The sequence below is a fragment of the Periophthalmus magnuspinnatus genome, chromosome 17, assembly GCF_009829125.3.
Source record: "Periophthalmus magnuspinnatus isolate fPerMag1 chromosome 17, fPerMag1.2.pri, whole genome shotgun sequence".
Lineage (NCBI taxonomy): Eukaryota > Metazoa > Chordata > Actinopteri > Gobiiformes > Gobiidae > Periophthalmus > Periophthalmus magnuspinnatus.
In genome coordinates, this window is record NC_047142.1 from 5335604 (window position 1) to 5358257 (window position 22654).

The following is a 22654-nucleotide window of genomic DNA, read 5'->3' on the forward strand; positions in this document are numbered from 1 at the left end:
AAGGCCACTCATGCATTTTTGATTGAATTTTACGGCATGTCATTAAAGTTACTTGAAGCCACCGCAGCTATGCAGCAAAATTTGTTTGTGTGCAGGCAGTTACAAAAGAGCTCTAACATTATCTGTTCTACACACAAGCAGAACAAAGATGTTTTCATCATGTTGTTCTATAGTGAAGGTCTACAGACTCTTGACTATCACCAGATGACATCCAGCAGTGAGTCCAAGGCCTAAGAGTGAGACGGCTTTAATATACAGGATTTCTCAACATGCATGAATGAAACAAAACACAACTTGTGATATGTTTTTCTTTCAACAATATTTAGACAATCAGAAAAGTTCAGCATAATATGGGACCTTTAAGGCTACCTCAAAATGCACAAAGTGTCAGCTTTTAAACCTTGTTGGTACAGGATTATAGGGACAGCTGGGGATAATTTCCAGTCCTAAATGGGCAATAAAGAAGTAATTTTAACGGCCTATTTATGTCATTTGAAATGAGAGTAAATGAATATTTGTATTCTTAATTGTAACAAGCACCCAGAGATTTCCTGTTGCGTTTGAGTGTGACCGTCTGTTTGTACAGTGTGGCATTTACCGTCAGGGTGAGAATCTGAGCAGCGTGCCTTGCTCCGGTAGCTCCTCTTACTTGTCGAGTGGGGCCATAGCCACTGACTGACTGTTTGTGTAAGTTCACAATTATAATGAATGACAGGCACGGGCGGAGAGAGGCAAAGCTAACAAATCCAACTCTGTCCAAACAACAAAAGTACAGTATTGGACTGTGGTGGGTGTAGTGTGAGGCCTGTGATCCGTGCCCTGTGTGTGCGGTAACCTGAAACCGCAGGGAAAACGTTCCTAGAATTCCGGCTGGGTTTGGTGTCGTGGCTTGCTCACTGGAGCCCCCTGAGTGGTGCTGGGAATGCGGCCTCTGCACGCAGCCCTGAAAAGGGAAGCAGCTCCACACCCCACACCTAGTCCAGTTTTTTAGATAATTAAAAGTGTTCTGTCTCAGGATAATTTTTGACTGTGTGTGAAAGGACTATATGAGGATTATATGTCATTGGAAGATTGTCCCCAGATTTTAGGTTAAGTGGATCATTTTGGAACTTTAACATTTTCTCATTCAGAGCTTTTCAAAAGTAAAAAATCATATCATTCATATTACTCAGTATTTAATTATAACGTGCATAAATCATAGCTATATTGGTCTAAAGTAGCATTTCATCAAAGGAAGCAACAGATTTGTGCTTTTATTTTTCAGAAATTGCTACTTGACATTTCTGAACCCTTCACGTGTTACATGTACAGAGATGTGGCAGGGTTATGGGTTTGGTGAAAAGTGAAATTTTCTATGAAGTCTGGGTTCAACACAATACAGGATTACTCAAACATTTGTGTTACAGCTCTGATAATGATGAGGGAGCACAGTTAAAAGCTCATAAATGTCACCTTTAAGATATTTATTAAGAAATTCCTACTTATTCCCACATTTCTTTGTATGCCATGTTCCCAGGACTGTGGCTGATTTCCCTTTGGGCCTCATGGTGTCACTCTCAGAACAGTGATGGAACTATAAACTAACCAACTACTCCAAACTCGAAATGAGCACGCAACTTTAGAGTCTCTTGACTCAACTAAGTTCTCAGTGTTGACATGCATTTACAAATATTTCCAAGCACTAAGCCTTTAAAGAGAGTTTCAAAGGGCAAGCCATAAATAATTTACATTTTTATTTAGCTCAGTTGTTAGCATTGCCTTAGTACCCAAAGTTCTTCTGTCATCTTTGTTTATACCGAAAGAAAATTGATGGTTTGAATTGTATTGGCACTAACAAGACCCAAATCATACAAGACCACACATTCAGTTTTATATTAATCAAATCTTATTGCAAATGTACCTTCTGATGCCACTCTTTTGATGTACTGTTGGCAGCCAGCTGTGAAGTCTGATCCAAACATACATGAGCACCAGCACTGGGACCTGTGCCCAGAAAGTCATTTTGATCATGTGTTTCCCCAGCGCTACCATCTGTCCCTCTTCATTCAGATAACAGCTCCTCAGAGTTTGGGAATACGTGGCACCCGCGACGCCTCAGCCCCATGAGAAGTTTACACAGCATCACACGTTATAATCCCAAATGTTATTCTGGTGTCACATGGCTGTAATTAGAGCCCAGTCTATAACTTTCCAATCTAAAATGCGCTCTCGGATGTCTGCCTTATTGGCCACCAGGGGACCACTTGTTATAGAGACAGAGTTCTTTTTCTGATGGCTTATATGAGGCATGGCAAATGTAGCGCAGGGCTGTCGGTGTATGCAGCATATGTCTCTATATCCACGACAGGAGATGGGGGAGAGGTGCATCGCCATGTGCCCTTTACTGCAGCGAGGAGAGGCTGATCTCTGACCCCTTCACTCAACACTCCCTATGAGCCTCTTCTGCTCTATGTTGCTATGTCTGGGTATGTGAGTGCCTGCTTCACTGACTCAAATGCACTGTACATGTGAGGGTGGAGACACTATCTTAAGAGTTTTCTGTGTTTACCTAAACTGCGCAGCTTCGGGACGGCCACTGTTGTCATCATTAGAGTCTGTCATGGGAATTGCCATGGAGACCAAATGCCTAGTGTACGTTTCTTAAATTATGCAATGACTTGCATATGCAAGTATTGTTTTCAACCAAAAACTGAAAGTGTCACTACACAGTTAACAGTTGGAATGTTCACTCTGTTGGACAAAATGGACTGAGCTGCTCAGACCTCATCCTGAGTTTGAGAACAGCAGTAGTAGTCAAAGTACTCTATTGGTAGTGTCATGGTTAGTTTATTTTTCTTTTAATTGAGTACTTCTACTTTCAATATTAATTTAAGGTAACCCCACTTTTATTCCAGTACAAGTCTGAATACTTATTTTTGTGCAGTGGGAACATAGAGAGTCCATTCAAGGTGAAAGTGCTGTGTGCTTGGAAGCCCCCCTTTCAGAACATGTCTCTCAGTGGTGGATGAGACAGGCAGACAAACAGGTGGTGGGACCACAGCAGAGGATCATGGGCCACTCCACCCTGTGTCTATGCGGTGGGGCAGAGTTTACCCTCCTGGCTTTGCCCCTGCTTGCCCTTGTCTGCGTCCATAGACCAACTGCCCCTCCCTCTCCCCCAGACCTCTAACCTCAGTTATCCGTGCCCTGCTCGGCATGTGGCCATGTGTCTGCAAAGCCACATAGGTAATTGCCCCAGGTCTGCTTCTTGTGATAATGTTCCATTCCACTTTGTCATATTTTAAAGCCATTCTGAGGTTATGATGTCATCCGGTAGGTGCTGTTTCTGTTGTATCTGTTGCAGTTTATCCATATCTGTTCTATATGATATATACATATATACATGATAGTAACATATGACATAGATGTCAGACTGAGAATTTGCAATAGGCTGGAAAATGCTGCCATCTACTGGGGGTTTGTTTAATTGCAGGGCCATATAGACTTGAAAATATTAATGGATAGAAAGTATGACTCTTCAAATTATTTTTTGTTTTGATCTAACAGACCAGTTTGTTTATTGACCTGGACATGTTTTGATTACTGTCTGTAGTCATCATGAGAAGAGTCACGTGCTGTTGTGACAGCTGATTTACAGTCTTTGGTGCATAAATATTACATTAAAATATAAGTTATATTAATTATTGAGAAATGTTCATTTTAGAGTTAATTACTATATTAACTAACAGTGTAGTAAAAGTACTCAAATACTGTATTCACTCAAGCTGAATGACATACAAATACATCATTTACCACAGATAATATTACTTTATTTTTCATCACTCATTCCACCTCAGGGGATAATAATGTAGTTGAACTTGTTGTCAAAAGTCATTTCTACTTCCACATGTCTTTCTTTCATATACATGCAGGGCAACAATAGTTTGTTCCCAGAAGTCTGTGTGGTCCGTTAAGTCAGCCTGCAGTATTCCGCCGGTATATGCAGAGGTGGGGAGCAGTTACACCCAGTGACAGACAGAGTCGGGACAGTGAGCCATGGGAATGTCCTGAAACCAAACCACAGCCCAGTCTCTGCTGCTGCTCTGCTTCACTGTTTGGCTGCCAACCCACACTATTAAAGCTCTAACATTAAGAATATAAAGGCCCAGGGTGGGCTTCTTGTCTCTGCACTGTGTCCCTGGTTCTTAATAACTTCATCACTTCTACTTTACTGTCACATCAGCAGATCGTTTGTCCTGATGAGGCTTTTTGTGGGAGATGAGGCGTGGAGATGCAGCTCATTCCAAACCAAATCTAGCTGGCTGAAACTGCAAGCTTTAACTGAAGATATTTGGGGTAACTACAACTATAGAGTGTCTTAAGAGTGGGATCTTGCTTCTATGTATCAATGAGTTTCTGACTGTACATCCTCATGTGTGAGCTGTGTGCGTAAAACATTCATATGTCTGAACACAATGTGAAAAAGTAGTGCTGAATCATGATGGAATAATCTGTCTAGAGTCGCAGTCGCAGTGACCACAGTTTGATTTGAATGTCCATGGGCCTAATCATTCTTCATTATTTATTCAGTGTGACTTAACCAGGGCTAACGCAGACGTATGGAAGTATTCTCCAGCTTGGGAGGCAAGCATTGATCCTCAGATCACACTGTTATACCATATACAGTTGGATTCTGTGCTGCTTTTTGTGTTGAAGAGTTTAAGAAGAGAAAATGACTTAGATTGAAGTAAATCCCTATAATTTCCTTGTCAGTGTTGATTTTCTACATGTAGTGTTTAGGAGTAGCCACTAGAGTGCAGTACTAAACCAATTCTTAGCCCCACAAGCTGTTGTGTTCTTACTGAATAAAAATATCCCATCTACAGCTGTAGACTATTGGAATTTTGTTGACAAGTTGTCAGCAGGTCATTTATATACAGTAAACTGAATACAGTCTTCATAGATTATAGCTGAGTAACTCTATTTTATTAGCTTATGTCTGCATTTTTATTCATGTGTGTTAGAATGAAAGAATTGGATGCCGACAGCGACCCATTCACACAAAATGAATGCAGCTGTGGCGATAGTTAGATAAATCAATAGTTGCTCATTAGCCTGAAGTAGCCCTGAGATGAAACATGCTTGCACTGTTGAGCCTGTAATGGGCTGCTGATGAGCCAAACAGGATATTATTGACAGAGCCTGGCCTGGAGCAAATGCACAGAAACAGGTAGAAAAGCTCTAACAAAGTGTCATGTAATCACCATGTGTAATTACATGCTGAGTGCAAAGGCCTTTCAAGTGAATCATAAGCCCTGCTTCTAAGAGCTGGAGAAACAAATGTGTTTAGTGAAAATGGAAACATTAGCAGACCACAGGTTATATTCTTGACCAAAGGTGAAATACCTGCATGTGTCAGATCTTTAAACGAGTAAAGAAAGCAGAGATTTTGAGTGAACTTATTCTGTGCTGTTGTAACACGTTTTACTTAAGAGGATAGATTTTCATGCCATAATAGCTATTAGAAACTTGAGTAGTCAGGCCTTCAACCATATAGTCATTACAGTAACCATATAGTAAAGTGGCGTGTGTTGGCAGAATCACCATGGGACCTCTTAAGAAGTGGTGATGCTATTGGAAACCACTTATTGGGGTGTAATTCCAGCTCGACCACAAAGCCATAAACAGCCATGATTCACTGGTCTACAATGGCGTGGGGGCACCAGCTGTGCACAGGTGTCCTGCTCCAGGTGGAGTGGACAACATAACAACTCTGTGCCTTTTGGACAACACACAGTGAATGCACACTGCTGTAAAGCCTCAAGTACAATGCTGCTATAGTTACATCAGCTGCTGCTTATTTTTCTTTGATGCTGAATTATTTTGATGCTTTTAAACTTTCAAGCTACTTCATGAAAGCTAAAACAGTATTTTGACATCTTTGACTCACTCAAAAATAGGGGGTTGGTCCAGAGGAAAATGATAAGAAAAAAGAAGACAAAGAATATTCTGATGCAAAAACAATGTTCTCTTTTTTTATATATAATAAACGATACAACTTCAGAAAGCACTCGTGCATTCCTGCGTCATGGTGAGGGTCCCTGATCACTTCACTTCCCATCAGTGCACTTACACGGCTCTGCTTTGCACAGTCTTACTATACTAACAGGCCCTTCGCCAGCTTCTGGCGCTTGGGCCTAATAAGAAACCGATCAGGAACAATGCCCCTCGCCAGTTACTTTGTTACTGACTCGGGCCAATGAGCACAATGTAGGAAAATCTTATGCTGAAAGAGAATACAGTACAACTGAGGGGACTACCACATGTGGCCGATTGGACTTTTACTGGTAAAGTTGGTGCAACTTTTCTCAAAGGGAGCCTCATTAGTCCTGATGTCTTGGTGGTTCTGAACCGTCATGAGGTTGGAGTCTCACAGGGACAGGCCCGGCCATGGAGCGGTTTTATGTTCACATCCCTGAACAGCAGCTGCTCCTCAGAGAGCTCAGGTCAAACACATAAAAACAAAACACTCCCAATTCAAGAGGAATCCTAAACTGACTGTCAGGCACTTATCAAACTTCTAAGAGTGTGCTCTGGGCAGACCAAAATACAGAAACCATCACTAAACAAGGACAGCAAAGAGCCTGCCTGTTGAGAAACTCTTTTATTGTGACTAAAACAATGAATGATATATAAAATAATAAAAAAAGTAATATATTGTTGTATTGTTGGAGCAACTTTATGAGTTCCACGTGTAAACTGTAACGAGCTGACACACTGTGTGTGTTCATATGTGTGTGAGAACTGCTATGAGAATGTTTCAAATGAATTGCCCTTTGGGACAAATAAAGTTTTATGAATTTGAATCTGAACCTGACCTGTCTCTAGACACTATTGGGGCCGTAGGCAAGACAGAGTCTGGGGATTTCTTGCCAGGAACTTTTTAATTGTTGATGATTTTTTTTAAAAAGAAGCTTATTTTGTGGCGGCTGTGGTTTTGGGGCGTGTATTTTGTCTGAACACATTTGGACAACCTAAGGACCAAACACATGGTTTAAAATAATCATTGCAGTGTGAGTTGAATGGGAGAGGCAGGGATGGGACATGGAAAGAAGGGCTTGTTTGGCCTGCAGATGACCTCCACTTGTTTGCTCGAGGATGTTCTGAAACATTTTAGTGTATGATTGAACCATAACCAGTGTAATAAAGTTGTCTTTGATGCACATCACGTTATAGCATAGTCCTTCTATAGAGGATTTAAACCACCTTCCAGTACAAGCAATCACAAGTTATATAGCAGTACATTTACTGTGACTCTATAGAGTGTTTATCTATGGTGTGTGGTGTATGAGGCGGTTCAGGCCACATGCTTGTGCAGCCTGTAGGAGTTTGCACATGCTTCTGTTTACTGAGACATATCTCATGTTGATTAAATGTTTGCTTGGGCCATTTGACCAGGTGCCTGTCGCTTCATGTGCTCAGTCCCCGTAGAGCAGATCTCTGAGCTCTGTGTGAGAACAGACTGGCCTTTCTGAACAAAACCTCCCGTTCACTGCATTTCAACTTGTCCCACTCGTAAAGTTACTGGCCGCAAACATATCATTCAGTCCTTTGCTCGCACTGCTTTCACATTCCTCCTCTTGGCTGTTATACATCCTAATAACAACTTTAAAGTAAATTCAGTATGGAACAATATCATTAAATATAACTTTGTGTGTGTGTTCATCACCTCAGCTTACTCCACAGTCTGACGGTTGCAGTTCATTTAAATACATCTGCATTTAAATAACTGCATTTTCCCATCAAGAATCCTGTTCAAAGAGAAGTCAGATGGGTGTTAGAATTCATATGCTGGCAGCACTACACATTAAAAACCCTTAATAAAGCATGAACAAAGTCTTAATTCACAAAGAACATCTTGTTTTTTGAGTTCAGGTTTAGTAACTCGTTTAATAAGTATACCAGACCATACCATGACCCTAACTTACAACTCTAACCTTTTAATTAAGTAGTTATTAAGTCTGAATCATTCTTAATAACCCATTTGTTCATTGTTATTGCCATGTTGTTTACGTCTTTTCTCATGCTTTATTAAGAGTAATTAAGGTGGAGTTTTTTAATTAACATCAACCACTGAAAGGAATACGCTGATGTGCTAATTAAGCCTTTAAGCATGACTGCGGTAATAAGCCAAGACAACACCAATCTGCTGTACCTGAGGCCAGTTCTCTAGACGCCCACTCGCTCAGGAGCTAACCTCACTTTGTACGTTGTGTTTAATGTTTACATACTGAAGCGAAGTTATTATTCACAGTTTTTACACAGACCGTGTTTGAGTTGAGAGCCTAGCTGCAGGCCCGTACATAGATCAGGACTGCAGAGAGCGAGGGGTCAGTGTTAGGCAGTACAGGTCACTTCTTGCTTATGCTACAGGCAAAAGAGGAGAGACAAGAACAGCTGCCGTCGGGTAGAAGCATCAATTGCGTATTCAGAGCCCGGTGAATCATTCTCATAGAAGTCAAGAAGTCACAAGCGTTCAATTTAAATGATCCAGATTGAGAGCAACAACTGCATTGTTAGGTTTTCCACACAGATCATCTACATAAAGACTTGTTGGGGTTTCTAGTAATGTACAATAAATGCATATACGCACATAAATGCATGGAGAACATAACACAGAATGTATATAGATGTAAGGTATGTTCAGATGTATAAAAACCCAAACTTTGTGTCAATTTTCAACTTAAGTCCACTACTTTAAAAATGATCACTTTTACAAAACCTAATCTGCTGTCACCTGCTGTATGTGTTTTGTAATTCCTCATATAGATCTACTGGTCTGTGCATTAATATTGTCTGATTTCAAACTCAATTTTAATATTAGGAAAAAGGCTTGACACAGATTACGATTCCACAGTGGCAGTAAAAATTCAATATAATATAATTGTCTTAGTCTTTATCTTGCTGCAAAATTGATCAATTCCTTCAGAATCAGCATCTATCTATTCATCTATGCTCATATAAAAAATAATATTCAGGAAATGTCAAATATTTTCCTATTTATGTGATCTCATTACTGATTCTAGTTCAAAGTTTCTCATTTCAATACTTTTTGCTGTATTAATTTTGATCAATGATAAAAAGTGTCAATAATAAAAATAAAACACATATCTAATACAATTACTACTTCTTTTGCCGTATCACACATGTTGTACACTTTCCTTCTCGGCACATGTATGAGGTCAGATTTCCTGTGATGTCTTGTTGTGACAGGTCTCATAGAGCTCCATGTAAAATCGAGCTAACCCCGCAGTGAAAAGCAGCCAAAGGCCAAACCTGCTGCCAAATGCGCCCTTTTGTTAGCGTCCCATCTGATGAGCTCACATCCGGGCCAGCGCTGTCATCGCAGGCCAAGCCTCCAGACAGACATGCACACACAGCCCTCACTTTACACCGCTCTTTAATTCTTCAATTCATCATTTGTGTCCAGAAGGGAGGTCAGTGTCCCGGCCCTATTGATTGTTCTATCTCAACAAGGGAAAACTCTAGAGCTGCTGGTAATTAATAGCTTGATTTCTTCTCAAAGTGCACTGTACAAGCTCTGCTACTATTACGGCTACTACTGCAACCGCTATTTCTGCTTTTAATCAAGACACTAAAAGCCATACTCTCCTGGACTTGTGTTCACCCCAAGCCTGGATAAATTGAACTGTTTGCATGCTCAGTTCATTGCAATTCACAACATGATTGGAGATAGCTCAGAAAAGACCCCTAACTGGAATCACTGCTCCTGTTACTCTTAAAAACATATTGCTATTATGTACTTATGAGATTTACAGGGCTCTTGCATATACTTTCCGAAAAGTACAGTGTTTGTGTGATGTTGGGAGGGGGATTGAGAGTGGTCCCCAGTGTCAAAATGGCCAATTGAAATAGGAAGAAGGTATAAACAAGAGTGGCATGTAAAGTAATGTGTATCAGCAGAGGCTTATATGAGGAGATGTTAGCATTTTTATGGACTGGATCTAAAATGCTGTTTCAGCAAGATGAGGGAGCACAGACCTTATCAAGACGTTGCTTAGATCACAGGCCAAAGAATCTTCACTTCAGCACTTTTATGATTGCTTCTTCAGATATTGACTTGAATATATACAAGTGAGTGCATGCACAACCACATCCCAACACACATGGGGCATAAGAGTAAGACATAGAAAGACACTGGCCCACGAGATATATAATCACTTTATCAGCCCCTTGCAGCGTGTAAAAGCATCAGTTGATTCAATGCCAACAACACGTTCCCCTCAAGGCTAAAGCCCTCATGCAAGATTAAAATCATCTTGTAATTACTACATTACATTTAGTAAAGGAGGCTCAGAATTTCTTGGTATTTAACATGTATGTTCATGTTTTCTTCACAGCTATACAAGCAGAGTAGTTGGAAACGGTCTGCCCGCCCAGAGGCAAAATCCGGAGGTCAAAGTTCGCTCTGCAGATCCTGTTCTAGTGGAGGTCAAGGACAGGCTGGATCGCTTCTGTCAGGTACATCATATCATTGAAATCCTATTACATAGTCAAAGCTGGGGTACTTGATTGAGTTCTTTTAACTGTTATCGACAAGTTGAACTTGTTCCACACACAACTCTTTGGCACATCGATAGTATTCACATGCGTTTTTCTCAGCTCACGCACTAACCTGGTAAAAATCAGATTGACATTAATGAGGGTAGCCCTGTAATATCAATGTGAAATACGTAATATATGTAGGCTCAAATCAAACTCCACTTGACAGTCCAGTTTGCTCATGCATAGGTTTGGATCTACTTTTTCAGACTGCAAGGCATATTGGGGAAAATGAAATTTACTCTTTTACAAGAAAAAAGCCAGCTCCCCCAGCTTCAAATGGAATCGTCAGTTTGTGCTCCAAAACTTAAATGAAAGCTATGAAAATGTCTCATGGAAAGGACACTATTCCAGTGACCAAAAAGCGAATTATGTTGGAAAGTGAGAGATGAGAGGAAGGGGGCAAAAGTTCAGCAGTGAGTGACACATGGGCAGAGATGACGGGGGCAGCTTCAAAGTCTCCCTGTTTGTCATGTAGATAGGGCACAGGGCTGAAAGGGTCCTGAAGAAAAGGGCTGGTTCACACAGATCCCTAAGGCCATTTGAACACACACACACACAGACACACACACTCACTATGGAGCCGGGTTCCCCACGCTGGCCTTTCTACTCATCGAAATGTATTCCGTGTCTTTTGATCTTTCTATTTTTGTAATTTTCTTCCGCATTTCATGAAAAGGACAGTTTTAATTCTGCTTTGTACTGTACATTTGTATGCAGTGCACATGACTCAAATTGCCCCCTGCAGTCTGAATTCCCACATTTGTCTTAAGTGAACATGAATGGGAATGAGGGTCCCAAGTGCTAATGGGCGTGTTTGTGTGGTCGGCCTATTTATCATTTGTGCTAACTGCAATAAACTCTAATTTACTTTTCAATGATGACCTCCTGCTTCTAAGTGAGAGAGAGAAAATGGCGTTTTTGGTGCTTAAAACATGTACAAAGTGTCTCATTTATTCACCAAATGTTGAATCCATTCCTAACTAAAATAAAATCCAACTTTCTAATGAAAAAGTCCTCTGTGTCCTGGGGAATCCTGGAGACGTAAAACAGTAATGATTCTCAGAGCTTGGCTGATTTCTCCGCGGCTGACAGCTCCTCATCATTTTCGGCAGACTGCACTGGATCATTGTACAGAGGCTGTCAAGTGGTCTGTTGTCATGGTAACAGGCTGAGTTGCATTGGGACGTCCTGTTGACATTTAAAGGGTTCAGAAACTCAAATGTTAGGGACGCAACCGCAATGAGTTTTGTGTCTGGTTTGGATAAGAGACGCAGCTCCTAGGCTCCAATAAGTCTTATGTACTGGATAAAGCAAATGCTGTATTGGTAACAGAAAATTACAAATCTGATAAACAGAAATAGCTTTTACAATAACTAGTTTTTAATCTGAGATACTTGTTTTTCCTCGTATCCATCCACAAAAGACATCCACAGACTTGCACAGGCTGCTATCTATATTTTCGTTTCATAACCGAGAGCTTATGAAAGTTGAATACGCTCTACTTCCTGGATTAGCGACAGTCAGGCCGGTGTATTTTTAATAGAGGAAAGTAGTTGGTAACCGCAGCAGTAAGAGGATTGGCACATTACATACACACCCACACTGACCCCTCTTCCACGCGGTGTGCTTTTGAGCGCTGAATGCTAAACCAGCGTTAGCATACACAAGAGTAAATGTTTGACGCACGCATACTTATACAGGCTCAGCAATTGCGTGTCAACACCTCAGCCATATTGATTTACGCTGCACCGGTCAATCCTAATGCCAATAAGCCAAGTTGCAGTTGTCTCCTGTGTATCATTTTGTTACTCTTCCTACTCACCGCCTGTAACTACTGCTTATACGCACAATAAATATTTTTAAAGGCTATTTTTTGACATGCAACTATGAGTACAGCTGTTTTAGGGTGGGGACTTTTTCTCACAATGGTCCATCTGTTTAAGAGAGCAAAGACCGGATCATCAGTTTGTCAATTTATATGTTTAATCTAATCAGTGGCAAAAACAGCAGCAAGGAAAAATATTTTTCAAACTCTGCTCAAACAGTGTCATGTGAAAGGGTAAGTGAGGAGAGATGCTGGAACAAGTCCAACAGCAGAATCCAGCGCAGTTGTGTGATTGATGGGACCGGCCACTGCCCTCTGATTCAGATGGGACCTTGAGTAAGTTCTACGGTAATTCTGGGAAGCGAAGAGATTGTCTAGCGGAGAAACGATAGTAGTCTACCAGTTAAAACTATTTCAGCAAGAACGTAATGAATGTAGAGTCTTTTATACAGTGTTTTGCAATGCTAGTCGTTTTCTAATTCAGCTGCAATTGCTCCATTGTAATATTCTCCAATGAAAAAGAATTTACTCAAACTAATTAAAGATTCCTTGAGTGAGCTCTTGTGGCGTACAGCAATGAGCAATAATTAAAAAGGGTAGAAGGCGGAAACTACAGTCTCGAATTAAAACTTCTGCTGCCTTTTTTCTTTCATAATATTCGCTGTTAACTTACGAGTAGGAAGTAAGAATAAGTATTTTTAGAAATGGATTGTGGATTACGGTTTCGTTCTCAGGTGAATTTGATACATAATTGAGAAATGGTATAAAAGTACACTGCCTGGCCAAAATTAAAGTCGCTACCTGGATGTAACTTAGCAAATAGGCACGGTGTTGCTGCAGTTGATCCAGTCTAGGTTCAGCAGAATGAGGTCAGCTGACACCTGAATATACTGAATGACCAGGTTATTCCATCAGTGGATTTTTTCTTCCCTGATGACACGGGCATATTCCAAGAAGACGATGCCGGGATTCATCGGGCTCAAATTGTGACAGAGTGGATCAGGAGCATGAGACGTCATTTTCACACATGGATTGTCCACCACAGAGTCCAGACCTTAACCCCATTGAGAATCTTTGGGATGAGCTGGAGAAGCTTTGTGCAGCGTCAGACTCGACCATCATCAATGCAACATCTTGGTGGAAAATGAATGCAAGACTGGATGGAAATAAATGTTGTGACAGCAAATGTGTGACGTAATCAAAGCTAAAGTCAGTCCAATGAAATATTAGAGTGTGTGTACTTTTTTTTTGGTGGCAACTTTTTTTTGGCCATACAGTGTATATAATCTGTTTGAGTGAAGATAACTCAAAGGTCAACTCAGGACCTTTGAGCTGAGAATAGATAAAGTACAAGTGAACTAGAAAACGTCTTAAAGGGCCCATATTACGCTGTTTTCTGGCCTGTGTTATAATGCTGTTTCCTCATCGAAAACATACCCGGAGCTGTGTTTTGTTTCATTCACACATGTCTAACACACAAACCCTGCATAATTAGGTTGCGTGCTTCTTTCAAACAGAAAAAAAACACTCTGTTCCACCTTGTGATGTGATGTGGCAATACAGGAAGTGCTCCACTGTGTTTTTAAACTCCATGCACATTCACTAGAATCATTTGGATAATTTCAGCCCGGAACTGCCAATCACTACCGAACAAAAGGTAAAACGTAGCTGTTAACTTGCAAACTACGGCTTCATAACAGCACAAGGTGGAACAGAGCGTTTTGAGCTTTGGGGGATGCAGACGGGTTTATAATAAGGATTACTCAAACATGTGTGAATGAAACAAAGCACAGCTCTGGGTATTTTTTGATAAGGTAACAACATTTTAACATGGCTAAAACCACACAAGTGTAAATTTTGCATAATATACAGCGTTTAATGGCGACCTTGTACGTTAAATGAATAAAATATAATCATGTCCTTCATTTTGTCTCTTTCAATTGCTGGATTTGAGACTTATTAACTCACGCATTTAAAATTTAGCCTCACATATTTCTCTTCACATCTTTGCTCAAGTCTTCAAACTTTAATTTTCCTCCTTGCCAAAAGAAATCTTGGATGTTCTTCTCAGGTATGCTTTGGTTTGTCTGGTTTGAATTACATCCAAATTCCAAGTCCATGTGAGTTTGGTTCTTCCTTGGATCTGATGGAGCGTGGCCTGAGCCGTGCTGTTTGTGACCGTGTTGGAGATAGAACATTTTCCCGGAGTGAGTGATAATACCTTCATCGTTCACAGAAATCCGGTCTACAGAGGTCCTTTATATTTTAGCAGTGCCTGTTGCACAAGTAATGGGCTCATGGCTTTAAAAAGTTAGTGGGGACCTGGGGATAAGAAAGCACTGGCAGTGTCTTTCAGGGAGGGGACAGATTCTTTCCACTTGAAGAAGACTATGGCCTTAGACTGGGCTGTACTAACGCTGCTGCTGCTGCTGCCGTGGCAACATCACACCAACAACTTTCACCCCGACAACTTTCACCACTAGGGGTTTGGTGTGAGCGTGGTAACCAACTTCACCAAAACACAAAACAAACACTTGATAGCCATGACTTACCATCAGCCTTTTCTTAACTTTGGTATTTATATCATGTGCCAATATTCAACACACAGCTACTATTAATAATCTACTAAAACGAAACCAGATACTAATTTGAGCTGGTGTCGGTACTAACAAAGTATTTCAATATGACATCTTTGGGTGTTTAATAGTCTTTTTATGGTCTGGATGTCACATTGTGGTGCACCTCATGGAAGAAAACTCTCAAAACTAGCATTATTTGTGTTGAAAATTGTATTAGGCCTAAACGTCAGTAGTTGTATGTGAGAAATTAGGTCATGATATCAGTTATTGTCAATAGTCCATTTCTTTTCACGATAATTGTAACATCAACAATTGTATGACGTTCTTATTATCAGTTATACTTTTTTTTTTGACCTAGCATCAAAAATCAAGTTTGCGATGTATTGTTTTGTGACACCGCTACTTTGTGCTAATCTGACTTTGTGTGTGATTTACCTGTTGATTTAGTAAAACTTTTGCCTTTTTTCACTCGTGAGTTTATCCAGATGTGGGACTAGACTGGTTTTGGCAGAGTACAAATGTGTCTATAGTTTCTGAAGACCAATAGTTAAATGTAGAGCTGTAAATGCACTGCAGTGTTGAGGTTATCTGTGTCAGGGATTACAGGTCCATGTGAACTCACACACTCTGTGGCATTAGAGCCGTACTATGTCTTTCTGGGTAAAATGATTACATAAACGTTGAGGATTAACTGAATATTTGTAAAAACCTGAAGTGAAATTAGATGCACTTTTACTCCCCTTTGAGTTTGTGCATTTATTCCAGTATATTTGTAACCTGGCTCTCACCAGATGGATATGTGCCCCTCTGAACACAGTTCACCTGGGACGGCTCTTGCTGAAAGTATTTTGAACCAGTGATTGGAGCATTCAAACAATACATCACATTAACTGGTCTAAGTGTCACAACATCAAAACAAGCCGAATAATCTTAGCACAAAAGCACAGAAATGCACAAAGCACTTCCCTCTGCATGTAAAAACGTCCCTATTTCCTCTAAAATAAGCTGAAGTACATCTGTCAGCGTCGCCGTGTTTGTTTTGGTTCATTCAGTGCTGGACTCCACCCAAACCACTGCTCTGTGACTGGTCAGCTTCCACACCACTTGTGGTGTGGGACCAATCACATGCAAACGATTCAGCCGGAGCTGTTCAAGACAGACTCTTTAGAGTTTGTGAACTCACAAAAGTTGTGAGAATTCATCTTGCTGGCAAGGCTACTGTATCAGTGGTAAGAAGATGTCATTTTCCTTGTATGGATGCTGTTCAGACATGCTCTTTGGGAACTCCCGATGTCACTTGTAACTGCCATGCATTTTTCACCAGTGTTGTACTAGTCCTGGTTTACTCACATGTAACAGAAGGAGGTGGGTGTGGCAGTTTGTTTGTATTGTCTCATAGATGAGGCTCTGCTGATCATCTGCTGACATCTGCTTTTCAGTTCTATCTACTTATCCAACAATGGGTTATTGTGTTGCTTCTGTCTAGAACAGTTTTTTTGTCTTTTTGATTTTGTCTTTTGAGTTCTCACTGTTTATTAAGTTGTTTTTGTTTTGTTTTGTTTTTTTTACGTTGTACATTGTAAAAATTATTAAACACTGAAATAAAAAATATATTGTTCATGACTTTTGTGGTTGAGAGTATGTTTGGAGTTATACCTCCAACAGTCCATTCTAAAATCTTGTATCTTTGTGTTTTTCCACTGGTCAGATCCCCTCAGTGTATTTAAATATGTTAAATACTTCAATACTTATAGTTACTATGACCCAAATATACCGAGTAACATACATTAAATAGAAATGCAGTATTAATACTACAATGATTAGCTGTAAGCTGCTTGTTAACATGGCTATTAACAAACGGCCTATTACATGACCTAATCGACGAAGGCAGTAATGGTTTCTTATGCATTGACCACACTGTAATTGAGAGCAGTGCATGAGGTCATGGTTTGCATGTGTCACTAACTCAGGCTTGTGGCTGCTTGCATTGCACTGACTTGTGAGTTGACTTTTGTATCTGTCGAGAGCATTACGCACACCACTCCTGAGACACACACCTATTTTCAACAGCACTCATTTGGGTGTTGTTTGATTTAACAAAAGAGCTCAAATCATGATCATTTAGTCACTTATAATCTCTCAACATGGCGTATTATTTTCTGCCAATTACATTTTTGTTTAAAGTATGTGCAAATGGATAGCCAGTTGTCAAAACTTGTCTTTCAAACGATGCTAAAATATAGATTTCCGTTCCCAGAGAGCCAGGCGAAATAACTAGCTGTCAGCGGTGACTAGTGGGTCTTTTATTGGCCTCATCTTTAACAATTGAAGCGGACAGCAGCAGAGGAACACAGCTGCTTGTGTGGATTTTTAGTGTTGGATTTCACCGTCAACAATAGCCACTTCTGTCCACTTCTACAGTTCCACAGCTATATTATTCCAACCCAGAAATGAGGACGATGTTACCTACTGCAGGCCAAACCGATTTCAACGTGACAAGCAAATACAAGCAGGAATTTAGCCCCCGATGCCCAAAACCCGCCCTGCCATCCTCTCACTGAAGAATGCTTTTGAAAGGAAAGAAAGGAGGGGATGAGTTGGCAGCCTCAGAGGAGACCTAGAAAATATTTCATGAATTGGGATCTCATTTAAAGCTCTTTGGAAATACCTGATTTGTCGTTGGATGCCAAAGTGATTTTAGGGAAAGTCTTACGTACAAAGGCAGGCAGCTTGTTTTGACTGCCAAAAATAACCCTCTACCATTCTTAAATGTCAAAGAGTATTTTTCTGCCTTGTCTAATTAAGCAAACATGTGGAAGAATAGAGAAAAGGGTTATTTTAATAACCACACAGATGTCTTCAGTTCAGCACTATTGCATTTGGAAATTGGCACATCTGCATTAGAAACATGCTTTAAATTAAGCTTCAGTTCGAGTCTCTAACACAAAACTTCCATATACATGTCTGAAGAGAGAAAGTGGCTAATAGAAGTGGACTAACTGCTCTGGACATGGGCCAGTGAACAATACAACAGGCCTGTGCCTGTGGTTTCCACAGCAACATTGCGTTAATTGATTCTTTCTGTAATTAACATGCTTTATGTCAGCTGGACACATCACATTGTGTTAAACGTCAGCTGAACGCCACGGCTATTAGCCTAATACCACACTGGTTATCTGCACACTGTTGGTACATAACGGCCTGGCACAGCCTGAGCTGCTCCAGTGTGCAGACAATTTATCTGCTTGTTTTTCTCAATGGTTTTCACATGGTTGTGCCATCTACAATTACAAATGTGTTGTTAATCATTGAAATATTTAGACAAATGCACCAACATTTTCCTCTGGGTAAGAGGGTGAACTGGAAACAAATCATGAGCCAAGACGATTTCATGTTCTCTTTTAATTGTTTTTTGTTTTTGTTTGTTAACAGGACATAAATGAGCCTTTCTTAAATAGCTTCAGAATGATCTTGAGCTGTATCAGAACAAGTATAAGACACATAGACTAGTATACACCTATGGACCACTATGGAACCTACTGGGACGACTGAGGGATTACACAGATATAAGACTGCATGGTACTACAAAAGAAAATACCCCGATATTGTCTAAAGGAAGAAGTATTTTTTTATAGTTGTGATATCAGAATTGGTATAGAGTATTGAGTATATTCCTTAGTATTGTACCCGTGCATTATAATAAGTCTTGCTCTGTGGCCAGGTTCCTTCACTTGTACCATGTCACCAGTTTATTAAATTTCATTCCACACACATTGAACATGTACATTTACCACCCCTGCTTGTTAGTTGCGTATAAATAAACTATGACATCAATTGCTTTGAAACAAGTGCAAGCACGAGCAGCGTATTTGCAGTCCAGTGTATATCATCTTGAAGAAAGCTGCCTCCTTTTCCTCTCTCTATATCTCTCTTTCTCTCTGTCCCTCCCTCTCTCCCTCTCTATGTAATATTGATGCTTTGACCATGTCCTCGTACTCCAAAGCAGCATTTGTTGTTGTGTCAGGAGAGCTTGCTTGTCAGTCATGATGTGGTAGTACAAAGACTACCTTGATGATGGTCTGCAGCAGGAGGGGGCCAGCGGGCGGTCCAATTACTGGGCCTCATACTGACAGGGCGGAACATCACACGGACCAGGGTCTGAGTCTCTTCGCGCCCTCCTCTCCCAGCAAAGCCTCTCCGTGCACTACTTTTTATATTGTATGCATGCTAATAGAAATGACTGGAATGATCTGGCATGGGTTAAGAGTGAAAATTAACAGAGAATCTAAAGTAATGTGGGGCATAAACTTCAAATGTCAGACGTTTTATGAAGCGAGGGCAGAGAATGTTCAGAATCCTAATGTTAAAACGCAAAGGCTTATAGGGGTTTAGACTGACCTTCTTGCGCAAATTAGTAAAACATTCCAATAGTCTGGTAAAAAAAAAAAAAAAAAACCCGCATCAGTTGTAGACTTCAACATCACACATCAGTAAAATATATAACAACTCTATCTGGAATAAAACCTCCTTGGGACCCACTTTTCAAGATTTTTTTTGATAGAATTTAACAGTGTACAAGTTTATACCTGTTTGACAATAATCAGTTTTATGTTATTTCGATATAAATCTGTTATATACAGTATTTGTGATGCTTTAGCAGTGAATATAGCTCATAATTTTTAGTTTTTATATATATATAATGTAAAATGTGTTCTCAAACTCATAGACTGTCTAAAGAACTGGACTAACGAAGTGTGACGTTACGAAGTCAAATAAAGCTCATTGAGGCTAGCAGTTATTTGCGGCGAATTTGGAGTCAACTTCCATATTTGGAATTCTGACTGCAAGTATCATAGCAACCAAAGAGCCAATCTGGAGCCAGGCTGTTGATGGTAATTTCCCTTCCCTTCCCGCTTTGCTGGTTTAGCAGGGAGTCAGCAATTAGTAACGCTGTCAATCGAACCTGTTGCTAACGCTAGTGAGAGCAACATCGTGGAATACGGAGAGAGGGGCGACAGTTTTTCAATAGAAAGCGAATTGGCTACAGTCGATGGAACCGGAAGCACGCCCATGCTCATTTCTGATTTGGAGCACATCAGCTAGCACATTAGCTATGTCCATTTATATATACAGTCTATATTTTAACTTCTGCAAAGTCACTACCGTCTAATAAGGGTTTAAATATTTCTATTTCTTGTACCTGCACGGACCTAAATATCTTCAGGGGGAAACACTCCATTGAGCAACTAATATAATACAGCACTGTCTGAAATCAATAATTCTTATAAAATGTTTAAATCAGCCTTAACAGACAACTGCAATCACTTTATCCTCACCCTATTATTGATCTCCCTTTAATGAAAAACTGTATTTATGAAAGCCCTCTTATAGAAACTCTACTTATACACCTCCATGAAACTTTCACACAGTACTGTAAATTAAACAGATACCATTAAAACAGTTGATTTCAGGGACCAACAGGCTCGATCAGTGAAGTAATGCCTTTTAGGGAGACATCAAGGGAACAATGACTATAGAGAAAATTGCTGTGGTTTAAGCTAATGCCCCTATCTCAGGATGGCTCTAATTAAACGTAATACATCACCCATGGACCATAATGTTGTTTACCACATGCACTGGCTTTATAATAGACTAGTTAGACATTTCTTGTTGTTGTTTAAAAGTTTAAACATCCATATTGTTCTAGTGGAAGTGCATGGTGTTCGAGCTATGACTTACCAAACTATATCTGGCACTTTTCACATCAATATGAAGCCCTGGACTGTATTTCCCTGGGGACCTGAATAAGTAGGTGCGAGAGGTCGGTACAGTGTCTTACACAATGTGCTAACATCCACTCTGCGTCTTCATGTTTTTCTGCAGGAGACCCACGAGAGGTTCCCGAATCTGGGTCAGATGGAAGCCTGGGACGAGCTGGCCAGTGGAGAGGTGGAGGAGGGCAGCACAGACTGTGATGACGAGGATGGATGTCAGGCATCAGGAGAGGGGCCAGAGAGGACATGTGAGTTAGACCTTAGACTTGTAGACAAATATGGTAACATAGAGCACGGATTTCAAAATGAAGCTCTTTGGCCTTAAAGTGGGTTGAGAGGAATGAAGTACTTCCTATTTTCAACTTTTTGAGAAGCATAATGTTCTGGAAACTATTTCCTAGAACTAGGACATTCACCAGTTGATTACTAAGACATGCATTACATCACCCTTCCAATATAAAACATTATATTGGATGGATGACCGCTGGGAATGCCAGATGCTGCAGTGGTGCTGGTCTAGTGCATCCTGCTGTTGTGTCCATGGACAAGACACTTCACCTGACTTGTGTAGAATGAATTTCGAGTATGAGTGAGCGGTTGGTTGTGGTTAGAGGGGCCGATGGCTCAGATTGTCAGCCTCATGTATTCATCACTTTACTGCAGGGCAGCTGTGGCTACTGGCTACAGTAGTGTGTGTCTTTTGGTGTCGTGAAAGGTGCTACATAAGTCCAATGCAATGTCCTTTATTAATATTATTTATTTAGTGATATAATTTGGAGCTTCAAATTCCAACAAATAGAGCTAATGCTATGATGTATGCTTATTTTATTGTATTTATTTATTTATTTATTTATTTATTTGACTGGGACAATGTATGTTAATGAACAGACATGATTCAACATGGATGTAAATATACCAGATTATAGCCAAAGGCTAATTTCCATCTATTATCCCAGGGGCTGGGGTCACAAAAGGGTCAAAATAAAAATTGCACACTATACTCACTGCACAGTTCCCATAGTTGCACATTCCACAAAATTGCACATTCCATTCATTGCACATTACACTCGTTACACAGTCCCCATTATTTCAGTCTGTTTGGCTCATTCAAGACAATTAAATTCTATACCCACACCAATATGTCTCTATGGAACAGTTAAAATCACATTGACACTATAGATGATGCAAGTTTGGTTTGACCATAAGCAGCTTTTCATTTGAGCTTTAAGAGAACTGTACGTGGGACATTCTCTCAGATTTACAGGAGACTATCCACAGGTTCCCACCTTGGACCGATGATACATTCTGACCAAAAGTGGTCCGTCTGTCGAGAATCAGCAGGTCACCTCTGGTGGTAACTCGTGTGGTCTTTGGTATAGTGTTTGTCCACTGATCTGAAGGTTGGCGGTGCGATTCCAGCTTCCACAGATGAATGCTGCTGTTGTGTCCGTGGGCACGGCGCTTAACCCGCCTCGTCCCTAGTGTCTGTATATACTGGTGTGTGAATGTGTGTGTGAATGTGTGTGTGAATGGGTGAGTGTTTCTTTGATGTAAAGTTCTTTGAGCCGTGAAGTTGGATAAGTGCTGTATAAGAATGTGACCATTTACCAAAATACGTAAAAATCGTTCACTGTGGTAAACTTGAATTACTATTATTCAGTATTCATTCCATTGACTGATGATGTTTACCACCATTTCTATTCATACTGCACAGATTGACTAACTGTATTTTGTCTATTTTTGTGAACACGCACAGTCTGTGACTCATTATACCGAAACAACCCCGACTTCCTTGTCTCGCAGATATTTACCTATTCTGTGTCAGCACATAAAATGCATTATTCCACAAGAGGAGCAGTCACTTCTACACT

The 22654-nt window shown here is 40.4% G+C and overlaps 1 protein-coding gene across 2 annotated transcripts in view; it reads left to right on the plus strand.

Annotated features, from left to right (window-relative positions):
- LOC117385335 (glypican-5-like) overlaps positions 1-22654 on the plus strand; it is a 75227-nt gene that overhangs the window by 31231 nt on the left and 21342 nt on the right. For both annotated transcript variants that reach the window (XM_033982632.2, XM_033982633.2), the window contains 2 exons: positions 10401-10521; positions 20893-21031. In XM_033982632.2, coding sequence (XP_033838523.1) covers positions 10401-10521; positions 20893-21031 — 260 coding nt within the window. The remainder of the gene's footprint in view (positions 1-10400; positions 10522-20892; positions 21032-22654) is intronic.